At 59.1% G+C, this 19,509-nt stretch overlaps 1 protein-coding gene across 1 annotated transcript; it reads right to left on the bottom strand.

The window, feature by feature from the left end:
- Positions 1 to 109: 109 nt before the first annotated feature.
- On the bottom strand, positions 110 to 17,866 carry LOC109945764 (probable LRR receptor-like serine/threonine-protein kinase At3g47570). The gene is made up of 2 exons (XM_020552114.1): positions 17,368 to 17,866; positions 110 to 156 (listed from the first exon to the last, which is right to left on the bottom strand). The coding sequence occupies exons 1-2, from the start codon at positions 17,858 to 17,860 to the stop codon at positions 110 to 112; spliced, it is 540 nt and encodes a 179-aa protein (XP_020407703.1). The 5' UTR covers positions 17,861 to 17,866.
- Between the last annotated feature and the right edge of the window lie 1,643 nt (positions 17,867 to 19,509).

Raw genomic sequence — 19,509 nt, 5'->3', positions numbered from 1 at the left:
CAAGCAGGCCAGGACGACGACTGAGAGACAGCGACACATACGATCGTGACCGCGGGTTAGGTGAGGCAACTCGGCCCCCAGCCGTCTTCCACGACGTACGTACATTACATCACGCAAACGTAATGTACGCGTACGTTGGGAGGTTGGGTGCTGCTGCTGCCAGTACAGGTACAGTACGCGTGTGTAAACTGAGAACCGGGAGAGACTCTCGCCGCGCAACGTGCGTCGTCGTGGGGCTGACGTACGTACTACACCAGTACACCTGTATGTGAGGGTTCTCGTTTACCCGTTACACTGTGCCGACCGGCTGCGGGTCATGATCAGTCGTCTACTCCAGAGCCCGGCGGCTTCGCATGCAGGTCGTCCTTAATTACTTAGAGCAAGTTTAATAATAGAGTATATTGTTAGCAGGGTCGGGCCAGAGAAATTTGAGGCCCTGTGCCAAATCTAGGAAAAACATTTAATGCAGCAGACTGCAAATTAGAATGTTCGTAGCACCTCACAAAAAATAAGGATTGATCCCACCTGCAGGTTCTTCGGATAACGTTTTAGTTGTGTTATTGCTGCTGCGGGTGGGGTCAATCGTTGTCGGGGACCATAATTAGGGGTACCCTCAAGACGCCCAATTCTCAGCTGGTAACCCCCATCAGCATAAAGCTGCAGAGGCCTGATGGGTGCGATTAAGTCAGGGATCAGTCCATACGAGTGACTCGATCACGCTTCGCCCGAGCCTAGCCTCGGCCAAGGGCAGCCGACCTCGAGGGACTTCCGTCTCGCCCGAGGCCCCCCTTTTAACGGCGGACGCATCTCCGGCTCGCCCGAGGCCTTGGCTTCGCTAAGAAGCAACCCTGACTAAATCGCCGCACCGACTGACCGAGTTGCAGGAGCATTTAACGCAAAGGTGGCCTGACACCTTTATCCTGACGCGCGCCCCCCGGCAGTGCCGAAGTGACCGCCGTCACTCCGCCGCACCACTGACCGGTCTGACAGAAGGACAGCGCCGCCTGCGCCACTCCGACTGCAGTGCCACTCGACAGAGTGAGTCTGACAGGCAGTCAGGCCTTGCCAAAGGCGCCATAGGAAGCTCCGCTCCGCCCGACCCAGGGCTCGGACTCGGGCTAAGACCCGGAAGACAGCGAACTTCGCTCCGCCCGACCCCAGGGCTCGGACTCGGGCTAAGGCCCGGAAGACGGCGAACTCCGCTCCGCCCGACCCCAGGGCTCGGACTCGGGCTAAGACCCGGAAGACGGCGAACTCCGCTCCGCCCGACCCCAGGGCTCGGACTCGGGCTAAGACCCGGAAGACGACGAACTCCGCTCCGCCCGACCCCAGAGCTCGGACTCGGGCTGAGACCCGGAAGACGACGAACTCCGCTTCGCCCGACCCCAGGGCTCGGACTCCGCCCTGGCCTCTGCCGAACGACCTCCGCCTCGCCCGACCCAGGGGCTCGGGCTCGGCCTCGGCCACGGAAGACAGATTCGACCTCGGCTTCGGAGGAGCCCCCACGTCGCCCGACCTAGGGCACAGGCCCGCCACGTCAACGGGAAGCGCCATCATCATCCTACCCCGAGCCGACTCGGGTCACGAAGAACAAGACCGATGTCCCCTCTGGCTAGCTCCGCCAGATGGGCAATGATGGCGCCCCACAAGCTCTGTGACGACGGCGGCTCTCAGCTCTCTTACGGAAGCAGGGGGACGTCAGCAAGGACTCGACCGCTCCGACAGCTGTCCCTCCGCCAGGCTCCGTTGCTCCTCCGACAGCCACGACATCACGCCAGCAGGGTGCCAAGATCTCTCCGGCTGCCACATTGGCATGTACTTAGGGCGCTAGCTCTCCCTCCGCTAGACACGTAGCACTCTGCTACACCCCCATTGTACACCTGGATCCTCTCCTTACGCCTATAAAAGGAAGGACCAGGGCCTTCTTAGAGAAGGTTGGCCGCGCGGGGACGAGGACGGGACAGGCGCTCTCTTGGGGCCGCTCGCTTCCCTCACCCGCGTGGACGCTTGTAACCCCCCTACTGCAAGCGCACCCGATCTGGGCGCGGGACGAACACGAAGGCCGCAGGATCTCCACCTCTCTCACGCCCGTCTCCGGACACCTCGCCTCTCCCCCCTTCGCACTCGCCCACGCGCTCAACCCATCTGGGTTGGGGCACGCGGCACACTCACTCGTCGGCTCGGGGACCCCCCGGTCTCGAAACGCCGACAGTTGGCGCGCCAGGTAGGGGCCTGCTGCGTGCTGACGAACAGCTTCCCGTCAAGCTCCAGATGGGCAGTCTCCAGCAACCCTCCGGCCCGGGACGGTGCTCCGTTTCGGGAGTCTTGAGTTCATGTCCTTCGACGGCAGCTACGACATGATACTCCTTCCACCGCCGCGCGACAACGACAATGGCGGCCGACATCCCGCCCGCCGGCGGCGGAACCGACGACATCTTCCCCGCGCGGTGGAAGAACAACATTCGAGCTCGCCCCGTCCTCTCCCCCGCCAATGGAGGAGGAGGCGGGGCAACCAAGGCCAAGCGGGAGGCCGCGCTTCGTCGGCTGTCGAGCGAATCGACGTCCCCAGCGCCCCGACGGAGGGCACGCCGGGCGTCGACCTCGTGTTCGAGATGAAGGCAAGCGCCGTCCCCCCGCGACACGCTGATCCCGAGCAAGAAGACGACGCCAGCACGCTCGCGGAAAGCCTGCAGGACGTCGCCCTCGTACCTGAGATGACGGTGCAACGAGTCCCCGATGTGACTACGTCGCTCCGCGTCGACCAAAAGGTACTAACTAACTCCCATCTTACGTCATTTCGACTCGGCCTCGACCCGCCAAGCGACATCGCTTTGGCGGGCGCTCTCATTGAGGCGAGTGCAACCCCACTGGGGTTTCGTATGCGGTCGCCTTGGGACCGATTGACGGACGTCTCGACCTACGGGCCCTCTGGGTCCGAGGAAGATGACGATCCCAGCATCTGTTGGGGTTTCTCTGGACTTGGCAACCCCAGTGCCATGCGGGACTTCATGACCGCATGTGACTACTGCCTCTCCGACTGTTCCGACGGAAGCCGCAGCCTTGACGACGAGGACTGCGGCCCAAGCCGCGAATGTTTCCACGTCGAGCTAGGGGATCCCTCCGAAGGCAACCATCTTGGCATGCCGGAGGACGGTGATTTTCCTAGGCCGGTGCCTCACGCCGACATCCCGCGGGAGCTAGCTGTGGTCCCCGTTCCAGCGGGGGGTCACGACCCACAGCTCGAGCAAGTCCGCGGGGCGCAGGCCAGGCTCGACGAGGGAACAGGGGCGCTTGAGACGATCCGCTGGGACGTCGGGCAGGTATGGGCGGGCCAACCCCCGGCCGGAGAAATACGTCACCTGCCCCAAGGTCTCCGGCACCGCGTCGCCAACGATGTCAGGCTCAGGCCGCTGCCCGCATCCAGCGGGGTTGGTCAGAACCTGTCAGCCGCAGCGATGCTCCTCCGCACGATGCCGGAGCCATCAACCACCGAGGGTCGGCGAATCCAGGGAGAGCTCAAGAATCTCCTGGAAGGCGCTGCGGCCCGACGGGCCGAGAGCACTGCCTCCCGGAGGCAGGGATACCCCTCGGAACCTCACGCCGCGACTTCTCGATTTATGCAGGAAGCCTCGGTCTACACCGGACGCACGCGCAACACCGCGCCTGCGGCCCCGGGCCACCTCGGCAACGAGCACCATCGACGCGACCGTCGGGCCCACCTCGACGAAAGGGTGCGCCGAGGCTACCACCCCAGGCGTGGGGGGCGCTACGACAGCGGGGAGGATCGGAGTCCCTCGCCCGAACCACCCGGTCCGCAAGCCTTCAGTCGGGCCATCCGACGGGCGCCGTTCCCGACCCGGTTCCGACCCCCGACTACTATCACGAAGTATTCGGGGGAAACGAGACCGAAACTGTGGCTCACGGACTACCGCCTGGCCTGCCAACTGGGTGGAACGGACGACGACAACCTCATCATCCGTAACCTCCCCCTGTTCCTCTCCGACACTGCTCGCGCCTAGTTGGAGCACCTGCCTCCGGGGCAGATCTCCAACTGGGACGACTTAGTCCAAGCCTTCGCCGGCAATTTCCAGGGCACGTACGTGCGCCCCCGGAAATTCCTGGGACCTTCGGAGCTGCCGGCAACAGCCAGGAGAGTCGCTCCGGGACTACATCCAGCGATTCTCGAAGCAGCGCACCGAGCTGCCCAACATCACCGACTCGGATGTCATCGGCGCGTTCCTTGCCGGCACCACCTGCCGTGACCTGGTGAGTAAGTTGGGTCGCAAGACCCCCACCAGGGCGAGCGAGCTGATGGACATCGCCACCAAGTTCGCCTCTGGTCAGGAGGCGGTTGAGGCTATCTTCCGAAAGGACAAGCAGCCCCAGGGCCGCCCATCGGAAGAGGCTCCCGAGGTGTCTACTCCGCGCGGCGCCAAGAAGAAGGGCAAGAAGAAGTCGCAATCGAAACGCGACGCCGCTGACGCGGACCTTATCGCCGCCGCCGAGTACAAGAACCCTCGGAAGCCCCCCGGAGGTGCTAACCTCTTCGACAAGATGCTCAAGGAGCCGTGCCCCTACCATCAGGGGCCCGTCAAGCACACCCTCGAGGAGTGTGTCATGCTTCGGCGCCACTTCCACAGGGCCGGGCCACCCGCGGAGGGTGGCAGGGCCCACGACGACGACAAGAAAGAAGATCACCAAGCAGGAGAATACCCCGAGGTCCGCGACTGCTTCATGATCTACGGTGGGCATGCGGCGAATGCCTCGGCTCGGCATCGCAAGCAAGAGCGCCGAGAGGTCTGCTCGATGAAGGTGGCGGCGCCAGTCTACTTAGACTGGTCCGACAAGCCCATCACCTTCGACCAGGCCGACCACCCCGACCATGTGCCGAGCCCGGGGAAATACCCGCTCGTCGTCGACCCCATCGTCGGCGACGTCAGGCTCACCAAGGTCCTGATGGATGGGGGCAGCTGCCTCAACATCATCTACGCCGAGACCCTCAAGCTCCTGCGCGTCGATCTGTCCTCCGTCCGGGCAGGCGCTGCGCCCTTCCACGGGATCATCCCTGGGAAGCGCGTCCAGCCCCTCGGACGACTCGACCTCACCGTCTGCTTCGGAACGCCCTCCAACTTCCGAAGGGAGACCTTGACGTTCGAGGTGGTAGGGTTCCGAGGAACCTACCACGCGGTACTGGGAAGGCCATGCTACGCGAAGTTCATGGCCGTCCCCAACTACACCTACCTAAAGCTCAAGATGCCGGGCCCCAACGGGGTCATCACCGTCGGCCCCACGTACAAACACGCGTTCGAATGCGACATGGAGTGCGTGGAGTACGCCGAGGCCCTCGCCGAGTCCGAGGCCCTCATCGCCGACCTGGAGAGCCTCTCCAAAGAGGTGTCGGACGTGAAGCGTCATGCCGGCAACTTCGAGCCAGCGGAGACGGTTAAGGCCGTCCCTCTCGACCCCAGTGGCGACACCTCCAAGCAGATCCGGATCGGTTCCGGGCTCGACCCCAAATAGGAAGCAGTGCTCGTCGACTTTCTCCGCGCAAACACCGACGTCTTTGCGTGGAGTCCCTCGGACATGCCCGACATACCGAGGGAGGTCGCCGAGCACTCGCTGGATATTCGGGCCGGAGCCCGACCCGTCAGGCAGCCTCTGCGCCAATTCGACGAGGAGAAGCGCAGAGTGATAGCCGAGGAGATCCACAAGCTAATGGCAGCATGGTTCATCAAAGAGGTATTCCATCCCAAATGGCTTGCCAACCCTGTGCTTGTGAGGAAGAAAGGGGGGAAATGGCAGATGTGTGTAGACTACACTGGTCTCAACAAAGCATGTCCGAAGGTTCCCTACCCTCTGCCTCGCATCGATCAAATCGTGGATTCCACTGCTGGGTGCGAAACCCTGTCCTTCCTCGATGCCTACTCAGGGTATCACCAAATCCGGATGAAAGAGTCCGACCAGCTCGCGACTTCTTTCATCACGCCGTTCGGCATGTACTGCTATGTCACCATGCCGTTCGGTTTGAGGAATGCGGGCGCGACGTACCAGCGGTGCATGAACCATGTGTTCGGCGAACACATCGGTCGCACAGTCGAGGCCTACGTCGATGACATCGTAGTCAAGACAAGAAAGGCTTCCGACCTCCTCTCCGACCTTGAAGTGACATTCCGATGTCTCAAGGCGAAAGGAGTCGAGCTCAATCCTGAGAAGTGTGTCTTCGGGGTGCCCCGGGGCATGCTCCTGGGGTTCATCGTCTCCGAGCGAGGCATCGAAGCCAACCCGGAGAAGATCGCAGCTATCGCCAGCATGGGACCCATCAAGGACTTAAAAGGCGTACAGAGGGTCATGGGATGCCTCGCGGCCCTGAGCCGCTTCATCTCACGCCTCGGCGAAAGAGGTCTGCCTCTGTACCGCCTCTTAAGGAAGACCGAGTGTTTCGCTTGGACCCCTGAGGCCGAGGAAGCCCTCGGGAACCTGAAGGCGCTCCTTACAAAGGCGCCTGTCTTGGTGCCCCCCGCTGATGGAGAAGCCCTCTTGGTCTACGTCGCCGCTACCACTCAGGTGGTTAGCGCCGCGATTGTGGTCGAGAGGAAAGAGGAAGGGCATGCGTTGCCCGTTCAGAGGCCAGTCTACTTCGTCAGCGAGGTACTGTCCGAGACCAAGATCCGCTACCCACAAGTTCAGAAGCTGCTGTATGCTGTGATCCTGACGAGGCGGAAGTTACGACACTACTTCGAATCTCATCTGGTAACTGTGGTGTCATCCTTCCCCCTGGGGGAGATCATCCAGTGCCGAGAGGCCTCGGGCAGGATCGCAAAGTGGGCGGTGGAGATTATGGGCGAAACAATCTCGTTCGCCCCTCGGAAGGCCATCAAGTCCCAGGTGTTGGCGGACTTCGTAGCCGAATGGGTCGACACCCAGCTACTGACGGCTCCGATCCAACCGGAGCTCTGGAACATGTTTTTCGACGGGTCGCTGATGAAGACGGGAGCCGGCGCGGGCCTGCTCTTCATCTCGCCCCTCGGGAAGCACCTGCGCTACGTGCTACGCCTCCATTTCCCGGTGTCCAACAATGTGGCTGAGTACGAGGCTCTGGTCAACGGGTTGCGGATCGCCATCGAGCTAGGGGTCAGACGCCTCGACGCCCGCGGTGACTCGCAGCCCGTCATCGACCAAGTCATGAAGAACTCCCACTGCCGCGACCCGAAGATGGAGGCCTACTGCGTTGAGGTTCGGCGCCTGGAAGACAAGTTCTACGGGCTCGAGCTCAACCACATCGCTCGGCGCTACAACGAGACTACGGACAAGCTGGCTAAAATAGCCTCGGGGCGAACAACGGTTCCCCCGGACGTCTTCTCCCGGGATCTACATCGACCCTCCGTCAAGATCGACGATGCTCCAGAGCCCGAGGCACCCTCGGCATAGCCCGAGGCGCCCTCGGCACAGCCCGAGGCACCCTCGGCTCAACCCGAGGCACCCTCGGCTCAGCCCGAGGCGTCCGCGGTTCAGCCCGAGGTACCCTCGGCCCCCGAGGGTGAGGCACTGGACATCGAGGAGGGGCAGAGCGGGGCCACGCCTGATCGAGATTGGCAGGCCCCGTACCTGCGATATCTCCGCCAGGGAGAGCTACCCCTCGACCAAGCCGAGGCTCGGCGGGTAGCTCGACGCGCCAAGTCGTTCGTCTTGCTGGGCAATGAGGAGGAGCTCTACCACCGGAGCCCCTTGCGTCCTCCAGCGATGCATCTCCATCGCCGAAGGTCAGGAACTCCTGCAAGAAATACACTCGGGGGCTTGCGGCCATCATGCAGCGCCTCGAGCCCTTGTCGGGAATGCTTTCCGGCAAGGCTTCTACTGGCCAACGGCGGTGGCTGACGCCACTAGAATTGTCCGCACCTGCGAAGGGTGCCAATTCTATGCGAAGCAGACCCACCTGCCCGCTCAGGCTCTGCAGACGATACCCATCACCTGGCCCTTTGCTGTATGGGGTCTGGACCTCGTCGGTCCCTTGCAGAAGGCGCCCGGGGGCTACACGCACCTGCTGGTCGCCATCGACAAATTCTCCAAGTGGATCGAGGTCCGATCCCTGAACAGCATCAGGTCCGAGCAGGCGGTGGCGTTCTTCACCAACATCATCCATCACTTCGGGGTCCCAAACTCCATCATCACCGACAACGGTACCTAGTTCACCGGCAAAAAATTCCTGGATTTTTGCGAGGATCACCACGTCCGGGTGGACTGGGCTGCCGTGGCTCATCCCATGTCGAATGGGCAAGTAGAGCGTGCCAACGGCATGATTCTACAAGGGCTCAAGCCTCGGATTTACAACGGCCTCAACAAGTTCGGCAAGCGATGGATGAAGGAGCTCCCCTCGGTGGTCTGGAGCCTGAGGACGACGCCGAGCCGAGCCACGGGTTTCACGCCGTTCTTCCTGGTCTACGGGGCCGAGGCCATCTTGCCCACTGACCTGGAATACGGCTCCCCGAGGACGAGGGCCTACAACGATCAAAGCAACCAAGCTAGCCGAGAAGAATCGCTGGACCAGCTGGAGGAGGCTCGGGACAAGGCCTTACTACACTCGGCGCGGTACCAGCAGTCCCTGCGACGCTACCACGCCCGAGGGTCCGGCCCCGAGACCTCCAGGTGGGCGACCTGGTGCTTCGGCTGCGGCAAGACACCCGAGGGAGGCACAAGCTCACGCCCCCCTGGGAGGGGCCATTCGTCATCGCCAAAGTTCTGAAGCCCGGAACATACAAGTTGGCCAACAATCAAGGCGAGATCTACGGCAACGCTTGGAACATCAAACAGCTACGTCGCTTCTACCCTTAAGATGTTTTCAAATTGTTCATATACCTCGCACCCACGCAAAGTTTAGTCATCAAGGAAGGGTCGGCCTCGCCTCGGCAAAGCCCGACCCTCCCCCGGGGGCTAAAAGGGGGGAGACCCCCTCTGCGTCGAAATTTTCCTCGAAAAAGGATCTCTTTTTAGCAGAACTTCTTTCGTGCTTTTTGACTACTTCAAAAAGCGGATCCTGGAAACGACGGAGTACACGTAAGCAGCCAAGGCTGACCGAGCCGAGGGACTCCTACGCCTCCGGGATATGGATACCTCACTCATCACCTTCTGCGATAAGTAACCCGCGTTCGGATAAAGCGACTCCGTGGACCGAACAAGTCTTCACGTTCGGAAGCTCTTCTGCCGAGGCGGTCTTTCAAGCCTTCTCGACTGAATCGGTGACAGGGCCTCATGGACGGGCAAAAGTACGCGTAAGCGGCAAGGCCGACCGAGCCGAGGGACTCCTACGCCTCCGGGATACGGATACCTCACTCATCACCTTCCGCGAGAAGCAACTCTCGCCCGCACAAACATCCCTGACATCGACAAAAAAGTCCAGATGCTCGGAACAAGAGGAAAAGAGACGCGGCTTTACAACGCAGCGAGGGTGTGTTTTCTGGCCTCGGCGGCCGCAGAAGGCACACGCTACAAGATAATCTGATCCTGCAGGTTCGGGTCTTCACGCTGAAGGGGGCTGCAGCACCCTCGGCATCGATGACGCCTTCAGCGAGGTCCGACCCAGCCTCGGACGGCGACGCGGTCCAGGGACTTCTCCGGGAATCCGGCCCGAGCAGGCGGCTCGGCCGGTTACCCCTGGAGCCTCAGCCAACCATCTTCCAAGGGCGCCAGCCCGACCCGAGGCCTCGGCTGATCGACTCCGGCGCCGGCCCTGCTGACGGGCAACCCGGCTAGGCTCCGGCCAACCAGGTTCCCATTTTTGAGCCAACTCCGCCTCTGTTCGTACTGATATCGCTACCCCTGGCCTCGGCTCATCGAAGAGCGGCCAAGGGGTCCCTTTAACTAAGCTAGAGGAGCCTCAGACAACAAGGCCGATCGAGCCGAGGGACTCCTACGCCTCCGGGATACGGATACCTCACTCATCACCTTGACATGGGGCGACTCATGCTTGGTGAAGCGGTTCAGATAATCAACAGGCGAGACTTAGTGCTCGAAAATGAAGAAAAAACACGGCTCTGTGCCGAAATTACATACATGTTCAGGCCTCGACAGCCACAATGAACAAAAGCACTGGCATTCGAAGTGCCATTACAAACGGAACTCCGGTTCCCCCTCCGCAGGTACGAACAACCCCACTCCGAGGGGGAAGGCCTGCGGAGCAACGGAAGGCCGACGAACGGCGCGCCGTCACCTGCTCCAGCAGTGGCGACGACGACGACTTCTGCTCCGGGGGGTCGAACAGCGGCAGCACCGACCTCAGGGCGGGTGCTGCTACCAGAAGGCCCCCGCCCACGCCAAAACTTGTGAGGCAAGGGCGGGCAGAAGTCCGCAGAGTTGAAGGTCGGTCCGTGGCCAGCCTTGGCTATCTCACCGGCAGAAGAACCTCTTCAAGCTGTCGTGGCGGACGCCGGCGCCGCGAGCGGCTCCGAAGCCACTCGCGTCCGAGAGCCAGGCACGGTGCAGCTGCCAGCGCCGCGGACGACGACCGCCCTTCCCTCTGATCACTGAGTGAAGGAGCGGGCCGCCGCCCACGCGGGGGGCCGACCTCAACTCGGCGCACTCCCCTCCCCAGCCCTGGTGATGAAAATCCTTGGGGCTGAGGGAGGGGCAGAGGCCGCAACCCGGCTCGCTTTCCCCCACTATCAAGCCGGAGGTCACCATCCTGGGTGACCGCCGGTGGAGGGGTGCGGCCGGGCTGCATGATGAAAATCCTTGAAGCCGAACGATGGCTGAAAGGTACCAACTCCCACGGAGTTGCGTTCCTCCAACGAGGAGGCGGAAAGACGGCGGATACCCCCCATCCGGGGGCTTGGAAGATGGAAAGACACGACGCATAAGGGAGGAAGAAGACATGGTTGCCTTCCGAAAGGGGTCGCCCTCCTTTTTGAAGGCGACTTTCCCTACGTGCGCCCCCAAACGCCACGGGCCGAGTCTTCTCCAACACGCTCCAAGGCCCTCCCCTGCGGCTCGGGGGCTGGGTCCCGCATGTCATGCAAACCAGCTCAGAGCAGAAGAAGCCAAACCGCCGCGCGTGGTGCACGCAACCGCCCAGTGGTTACAAGCGACCCCCACTTTTGCCCAGACCAACGGGCGGAAGGGGCGGGCAGCCATGCAGGCGGCATGCAACCGCGCCAGGTGGACGCGCTTCTCCGACTTCTGACACGCCAGCTTGGAGGCCCAGGCCCACGCATCACGCAACCAACGCGCCAGTTGCTGCATGCAAGCAACCGCACCGCCACTTGTACCACCGTCGCACCTCTTCGGTTGCGGAGCCTATGCCGCGACTCGAGGCGACCCAGCGCACGACCCAGCAGTGCCAGCCTGGCACAACAGTCAATGCGGCCGAAAGTGGGCCGGCAGTAATGACGGTGGCAGGCGGGCGGGAGCAGCGGTCACGTCGTCCGCCAGGCTCACATCCCATCCAGGGACAGCAAGAGAGCCTCCTCCCATGGCGTGAAGACGGTGCGCCCGTGACCCGTTCCCCGAACGGCTCGCGCACGCGAAACGGCCGCCCCGCCAACCACTCGCCCCGTCGCATTAACTCCGCGGCGGGACAGGCGGCGCCTCTGGCAGGAGAAGCGGACGACGCTTCGCCTTCGCCGTAATAACCGCGCCAAAAAAGGTACGCCACATTGTTCGATTTCGTATCCTTTTCCTTTTTCCTCTTTCTCTATCTCTTGCAACAGGGACCGGGAAAGGGGGATACCCCGAAAAGGATCCTTCTCTGCGAAGGAACCGGGCTCCGAGCCCCCCCTACTGATCAGAGGTTCGAAGGCTGGCCCTCCGAAGGGTTCAACAGTCGCCTCAGATCGCGTGGGCCCGACACCCACTACTGGTCAGGGGTTCGAAGGCCAGCCCCCCGAAGGGCTCCATGGCCGCCTCAGGCTACTCGGGCTCCGCGCCCATTACTGATCAGGGGTTCGAAGGCTGGCCCCCGAAGGGTTCACAGTCGCCTCAGACGCCGAGCGAGGGATGACCGGGGGTACGTTCGATACATAACCGAGGCTCGGGCTGCGCTCCCGAGGTACCCTAGGACATTTTCGAGACCAGCGGGAACGATCTTGTAACGGAATCCCATCGGAGGGAGGCATCGAGCCCTCGGACCCCGTCGCCAGGGGACCGGGTCCGGAAGATCACCCGCAGGTACTTTTGGGCGTGCCTCTGGGCCCCTAGCCGACCCCCAACGAACGGGGCACGGACGTCCACTCGGATCACCCGCTTGCAGCTCACCGGAGACACCATGTTCGGTGCCCATCGAGGGTAACATGGCGCTCTCCCCCCCCCTCCTCCTTGCGGAAAGGCGACGCATGGGCGTATGTAAAAAAGCCGAGTCTGTCCCTGATCGTCCTCTCGCCCTGTGCGGAGGCTCGGGGGCTGCTCTCGCAAACCCGGCTCCGGCCAGACCGTTGACAGCGTCAACATACCAGCCCGAGAGCTTGGGCCCCGACCGTGCACCCGGGCTACGGCCAGTTCGCATGAGGGAACAACCAGACCAGCCGAAGCATTACGCAAGGCATTAAGACCTCGAAGGAGTGAAACCACTCCTCCGAGGCCTCGGGGGCTACACCCGGCGGGTGCGCTCGCGCGCACCCACCGGAACAAAATGCAACCGAGAAAGGCTGGTCCCCTTGCAAAAAAGTGCAACGAAAGCCTCCAAGCGAGTGCTAACACTCCCTTCGAGGCTCGGGGGCTACTGTCGGGGACCATAATTAGGGGTACCCTCAAGACGCCTAATTCTCAGCTGGTAACCCCCATCAGCATAAAGCTGCAGAGGCCTGATGGGTGCGATTAAGTCAGGGATCAGTCCATACGAGTGACTCGATCACGCTTCGCCCGAGCCTAGCCTCGGCCAAGGGCAGCCGACCTCGAGGGACTTCCGTCTCGCCCGAGGCCCCCCTTTTAACGGCGGACGCATCTCCGGCTCGCCCGAGGCCTTGGCTTCGCTAAGAAGCAACCCTGACTAAATCGCCGCACCGACTGACCGAGTTACAGGAGCATTTAACGCAAAGGTGGCCTGACACCTTTATCTTGACGCGCGCCCCCCGGCAGTGCCGAAGTGACCGTCGTCACTCCGCCGCACCACTGACCGGTCTGACAAAAGGACAGCGCCGCCTGCGCCACTCCGACTGCAGTGCCACTCGACAGAGTGAGTCTGACAGGCAGTCAGGCCTTGCCAAAGGCGCCATAGGAAGCTCCGCTCCGCCCGACCCAGGGCTCGGACTCGGGCTAAGACCCGGAAGACGGTGAACTCCGCTCCGCCCGACCCCAGGGCTCGGACTCGGGCTAAGGCCCGGAAGACGGCGAACTCCGCTCCGCCCGACCCCAGGGCTCGGACTCGGGCTAAGACCCGGAAGACGGCGAACTCCGCTCCTCCCGACCCCAGGGCTCGGACTCGGGCTAAGACCCGGAAGACGACGAATTCCGCTCCGCCCGACCCCAGAGCTCGGACTCGGGCTGAGACCCGGAAGACGACGAACTCCGCTTCGCCCGACCCCAGGGCTCGGACTCCGCCCTGGCCTCTGCCGAACGACCTCCACCTCGCCCGACCCAGGGGCTCGGGCTCGGCCTCGGCCACGGAAGACAGATTCGACCTCGGCATCGGAGGAGCCCCCACGTCGCCCGACCTAGGGCACAGGCCCGCCACGTCAACGGGAAGCGCCATCATCATCCTACCCCGAGCCGACTCGGGTCACGAAGAACAAGACCGGTGTCCCCTCTGGCTAGCTCCGCCAGATGGGCAATGATGGCGCCCCACAAGCTCTGTGACGACGGCGGCTCTCAGCTCTCTTACGGAAGCAGGGGGACGTCAGCAAGGACTCGACCGCTCCGACAGCTGTCCCTCCGCCAGGCTCCGTTGCTCCTCCGACAGCCACGACATCACACCAGCAGGGTGCCAAGATCTCTCCGGCTGCCACATTGGCATGTACTTAGGGCGCTAGCTCTCCCTCCGCTAGACACGTAGCACTCTGCTACACCCCCATTGTACACCTGGATCCTTTCCTTACGCCTATAAAAGGAAGGACCAGGGCCTTCTTAGAGAAGGTTTGCCGCGCGGGGACGAGGACGGGACAGGCGCTCTCTTGGGGCCGCTCGCTTCCCTCACCCGCGTGGACGCTTGTAACCCCCCTACTGCAAGCGCACCCGACCTGGGCGCGGGACGAACACGAAGGCCGCGGGATCTCCACCTCTCTCACGCCCGTCTCCGGACACCTCGCCTCTCCCCCCTTCGCGCTCGCCCACGCGCTCGACCCATCTGGGCTGGGGCACGCGGCACACTCACTCGTCGGCTCGGGGACCCCCCGGTCTCGAAACGCCGACAATCGTCATTTTTTGCGAGGAGCTGCAAACATTCTGGTTTGCAGACAGCTGCGGCAACTTTTTTCCCCAAATCTAAAGCAGTGTAATAAATGTTTTTATTAAAAACCAGTAATAACAATCTGCAAGTTACAGTAATATATATTGCAATATAATATCTAAAGAAACATTTCTATTTTATTTGAATAACATCGCTCTTTTGGTGGGTTTTAAAGAAAATTTGTACAATATGCTTATATTCGATCTTCTCCAAAGCTTCACTCTCGAATGCTATTGTGGCTAAATAATACGTCTTTTTTTATCATAGTAGAACACAAATATGAATTTAGTAGCTTTAATTTAGAGAACTTCATTCACGCGGACAAATATGTTAAGATTCTATGAAGATTTATTCTTTAGTGGAGCGCTCGGTAGTTTCGCTTCAGCGTAGTGGTATGGTAGGGAGAAAAATATGTGCTATATATTAACATGTGTAGAAGATCATAAAACTAGAATATATACGTCTACTAAGTTTTGAGGCCCTCAATTTTTGGAGGCCCTGTGCGAGCGCACGGCTCGCACGTGCCTTGGCCCGGCCCTGATTGTTAGCACTAACTCATTACCATTGCCATATAAAATCCAACAATAAACACTCATATAATAAAGCTAGCTCTGGTTGGCTATTTGTCTTGAAGCCCGTGTAGCAACTGGCTTTTGCATTAGAACTCCCTCCTAATTTTTACTTGTCTTACTTTTCCACATAATAAAAAATACCACGTAAACAGGCTTAAAGCCCATTATTGTACTTACACTCTTAGTACTGCATATGCATCGCGCCCACTTGCATTGGTCGACGACCGACCAGACCAGGCCATTCATTTTCTCGATCGGCATGTTGCTTCAGTTACTGCACATGAAAAAGATCGTCATGGACATCGATAGTCGTACTTAACCGCCTTAATTAATTGTCTCATTCCAAAACCCTGAAGTATATAGCTCTTTGTTCTAGCGTGTCGCGCGCCAGAATTTACGAGTTACGACCAGCATCAGCACTGGCCGGTACTGGAGGCCATGCATGGAAGGAGCGAGGTCTCGTGCGCAAGCCTCAGGCACTACCGGAATCCGAGACTTTGCCGAGTGCCGGCCGCTTTGCCGAGTGCCTTTTCTCGGGCACTCGGCAAAGACGGCTTTGCCGAGAGCCGCACTCGGCAAAGCTTGGCTCTCGGTAACGAGCATCTTTACCGAGAGTAGGACACTCGGTACAGGTCCACACTCGGCAAATCCATGTTTGCCGAGTGTCGAACACTCGGCAAACGGGGCTCTCGGCAAAGGGCCGTCAGCGGCCGTCCCAAAGCTGACGGCCGTCAGTCTTTGCCGAGCGCCAACGGTTAGCACTCGGCAAAGAGTCTTCTTTGCCGAGTGTCGCCCAGTTGACGCTCGGCAAAGAACTCTTTGCCGAGTGCCATACCTAGACACTCGGCAAAGTATATTTTTATTTCTTTTATTTTGTCTCCCAAACTTTTTGTGGTATGTTCCTACACTATGTAGACCTACATGTATCATTTGTGGACAATTTTAACAGAGTTTCAATCGTTAGTAGATTTAGTTCGTTTATTTGAATTTCTTCGGAAAATTTAGATATGAACTGCAGGTCACTCGAAACTTGGAAAACCGTGCATGAAAAAATGATATTCATGTTACTTAGCATAAGTTACGACCGATTCCAGGAGCGGACCAAAAACGTCGAGCAACATGCTCACTAAACATGGCCGTGAACTTGCCATCCACATGTTTAAAAATTGTATAAAACACAAACAAAAGTCAGAAAATCATGAAACTTGTCCACGTGTCATGATATCATATGTACAGGTTGTGATAAAAAATTGAGAATGTTTGGACAAAGTTGTGAGACACTATGTGTAGAAACTTAAGAGAACTACACATGAAATCATAGAGTTTCAATGTGGATCTCTTAGGTTTGTACACATAGCGCGTCATAGTTTTCTCGAAATTTTTTCAATTTTTTATCACAACCTGTACATATGATATCATGACACGTGGACAAGTTTCATGATTTTCTGACTTTGTTTGTGTTTTATACAATTTTTAAACATGTGGATGGCAAGTTCACGGCCATGTTTAGTGAGCATTTTGCTCGAAGTTTTCGGTCCGCTCATGGAATCGGTCGTAACTTATGCTAAGTAACATGAATATCGTTTTTTCATGCACGGTTTTCCAAGTTTCGAGTGACCTGCAGTTCAAATTTGAATTTTCCGAAGAAATTCAAATAAACAAACTAAATCTACTAGCTATTTCAAACTCTGTTAAAATTGTCCACAAATGATACATGTAGATCTACATAGTGTAGGAACATACCACAAAAAGTTTGGGAGACAAAATAAAAAAAATACAAATGCACTTTGCCGAGTGTCTAGGGCTGACACTCGGCAAAGACTTCTTTGCCGAGTGCTAGATGTGTGACACTCGGCAAAGAGGAAGTAAAGAACCTTTGCCGAGTGCCGGAACGGGGGACACTCGGCAAAGAACTCTTTGCCGAGAGCCGTTGATCTGGCACTCGGCAAAGAATATTTTAATATTTTAAAAAAATCTTTGCCGAGTGCCGGATCACGGGCACTCGGCAAAGAAAGGAAATAAACTACCCGCGCGTTCTTCTTTCTCCTTCTTTCTCTCCTCTCACTCTCTCTGTCACGCGCCGCCGCCTGCGCCGTTCGCTCGCCGCCGCCTCCCCGTGCCTCCCCACGCCGCCGGCTCGCCGCGCCGCCGCCTCCCCGCGCCCGCCGCGCCCGCCCGCGCCCGCCGCGCGCCGCCGGCTCGCCGCGCCGCCGCCTCCCCGCGCCCGCCTTGCCCGCCCGCGCCCGCCGCGCGCCGCCGGCTCGCCGCGCCGCCGCCTCCCCGCGCCCGCCGCGCTGAGACAACCCGTGGCCGCCGGCGCGCCACCGCCGGGGCGTGAGTTCGTCGGAGCGTCAGCGAGTCGCAACAATTCAGGTGAGTTTGTTACGGATATGATTCTCTGGATTATTCTCATTGTGGTTTGCGCACTAGTCCCTCTCACACCGACGGAACTAGTTGGGTCTACCGCCGGCGACGGTGCTGACTTGGAGTCAGCGTAAAACCTCGCGATGCCGAAATCTCCCAGAAGGGCGTTCAGGTCGTCGTCCAGGAGGATGTTGCTGGGCTTCAGGTCGCAGTGAACAGTCGGCCTCCCGCACTCGTGGTGCAAATAGTCCAGCACATCGGCTACGTTGACGATGATGTTCACTCTCTGAGAGAACCCTAGACGCTTCGGAGCTTTCTCGCCCGCCGCCGGCGCCGCTCTAGGGTGCAACCACGTGTCGAGGCTCCCGTTAGGCATGAACTCGTAGAGCAAGGCCTTGAACATGCCGCCCCTGTTGTCGACCGCCGAGCACGCGGTTCTGATGGGGAGAAGGTTGCGATGCTGGATGCTCCTCAGCGCTTCGCACTCGGCCAAGAAGCTCCTCTCCGCGCCTGGCATCTCGAGGTCGAAGACCTTCACTGCCATCTCCTCCTCCATTCCGTGCCCCTTTAACCTGCATCTGTGCTGGTTGTGCTCAGCAGCCGCCCTCTCCTCTCCGCCGCCCGACCGGGTCGCGGGCGGGGGAGTGGTGAACTCCATCGATCTCCGATCGACGACCGGCGATCGGTCGAGATCGAGCCGGCCGTCCGTCGAGGCAGCAAGTCGAACGTAGGCCGCAGCAAGTTGAGATTTTTTGTTACTGTGTGCATGTCAGCCATCGTGCTGTTAGTGTTATTTGCAGGTTTTAAAAACCTCAACGTACAGTGGAGGTGCTGTCGATTTTTTTTTGTATTAATAGACTTGTGTTTCTTTTTTACAGAGAAGATACTTGTCTTCCTAGCCGCTGCGGGTCTGCCTGCACCGCGTCGCGTCGCCACTGCACCGACCCGCCACAGCCCCACTAGCCTGACTCCACCGCCACCCTAGGTATAACCTCTATTTCCGCATCATGGTCGTAGATCACGTAACCCAGTTAGGCGTCTCCCGTTCGAAAGTGATACGGTGTAGATATGCAGATCTTTGCATATCTACAAATGTATCAGTTTCGAATTGTCCACGTTTTTTGGACAGCCCGCGGTTGCGTAGATGGTGTTAGTTTCCATGCTCTACTCCGGTCCGAGAAAGAGTTTCGGCGTCACCTCCCTGTTGTTCTCCGGACAGTACACTCTCCCTGCCAGGACGTGTATCCGGAGAACAGCGGGGAGGTGCTGCCGAAATTCTATCTCGGATCGGAGTAGAGCATGGAAACTAACTCCATCTACGCAACCGCGGGTGGGATTAGGACCTATCCTCACCTATTAGAAGGTAGGAACGTAGTGTACATGCATTACATGTCTATATTAAACTATACTCGGTTATATATGTTAGAGGATGGAGGACCGTGAGTGGATGTACACGGGCCGCGTTCGACGTAATGATGTCACCCCAGAATGGATTAGGAAGACCGATGCTTTCGTGGAACGGGCATATGGCGAAGCTGCTAAAGGAGCTAGCCTAGTCCCTTGTCCGTGCAGCAAATGTGACAACCGGAAAAGAAAACCAAAGAAGGCCATGGTAGAACATATTTGGAAGAATGGATTTACGCCGGACTATACTCGGTGGATCTTCCATGGTGAAGCGCATCGCACGAGAGAGGAGGTGGTGAGACAACGCGTCGAGGATTACGATGCTGATGCCGGGGTAGCAGACATGTTGAACGACTATCACGAGGCACAGTTCGCCGAAGGACGTACGGAGGACGAGCCAGAGGCGACCGCAAAGGCATTCTACGACATGTTTGACGCGGCACAGAAACCCCTTCACGGCAAGACAAAGGTTTCTCAACTGGATGCCATTGGGCGTATAATGGCGTTGAAGTCGCAGTATAGCATGAGTCGAGACGCCTTCGATGGTTTGTTGACAGTTATTGGCAGCCTGCTTCCGGAGGATCACGTTCTGCCAAAGAGCATGTACGAGGCACAGAAACTCCTTCGTGCACTCAAGATGACGTATGAGCAGATACATGCTTGTCCGAAGGGCTGCGTCCTATTTAGGAAAGAACACACTGAGGCAAAGTACTGTCCGAAGTGTAAATCGTCTAGGTTCATGGAGGTAGACTCTGGTGATGGACAGAAGAAGCAGCTCGACATCCCCGTGACAATCCTACG

Source organism: Zea mays, chromosome 4 (genome assembly GCF_902167145.1).
Source record: "Zea mays cultivar B73 chromosome 4, Zm-B73-REFERENCE-NAM-5.0, whole genome shotgun sequence".
NCBI classification, from domain to species: domain Eukaryota; kingdom Viridiplantae; phylum Streptophyta; class Magnoliopsida; order Poales; family Poaceae; genus Zea; species Zea mays.
This window is presented reverse-complemented; position numbering and strand designations above follow the sequence as displayed.

What these genes read in the sequence shown, in the direction of transcription:
- LOC109945764 (XM_020552114.1), bottom strand. Translation starts at nt 17,860, where the DNA reads ATGGAGGAGGAGATGGCAGTGAAGGTCTTCGACCTCGAGATGCCAGGC. An exon ending in CGTCGGTGTGAGAGGGACTA is followed by an intron (nt 157 to 17,367) that starts GTGCGCAAACCA and finishes CTGTACTGGCAG; the next exon opens with CAGCAGCACCCAACCTCCCA.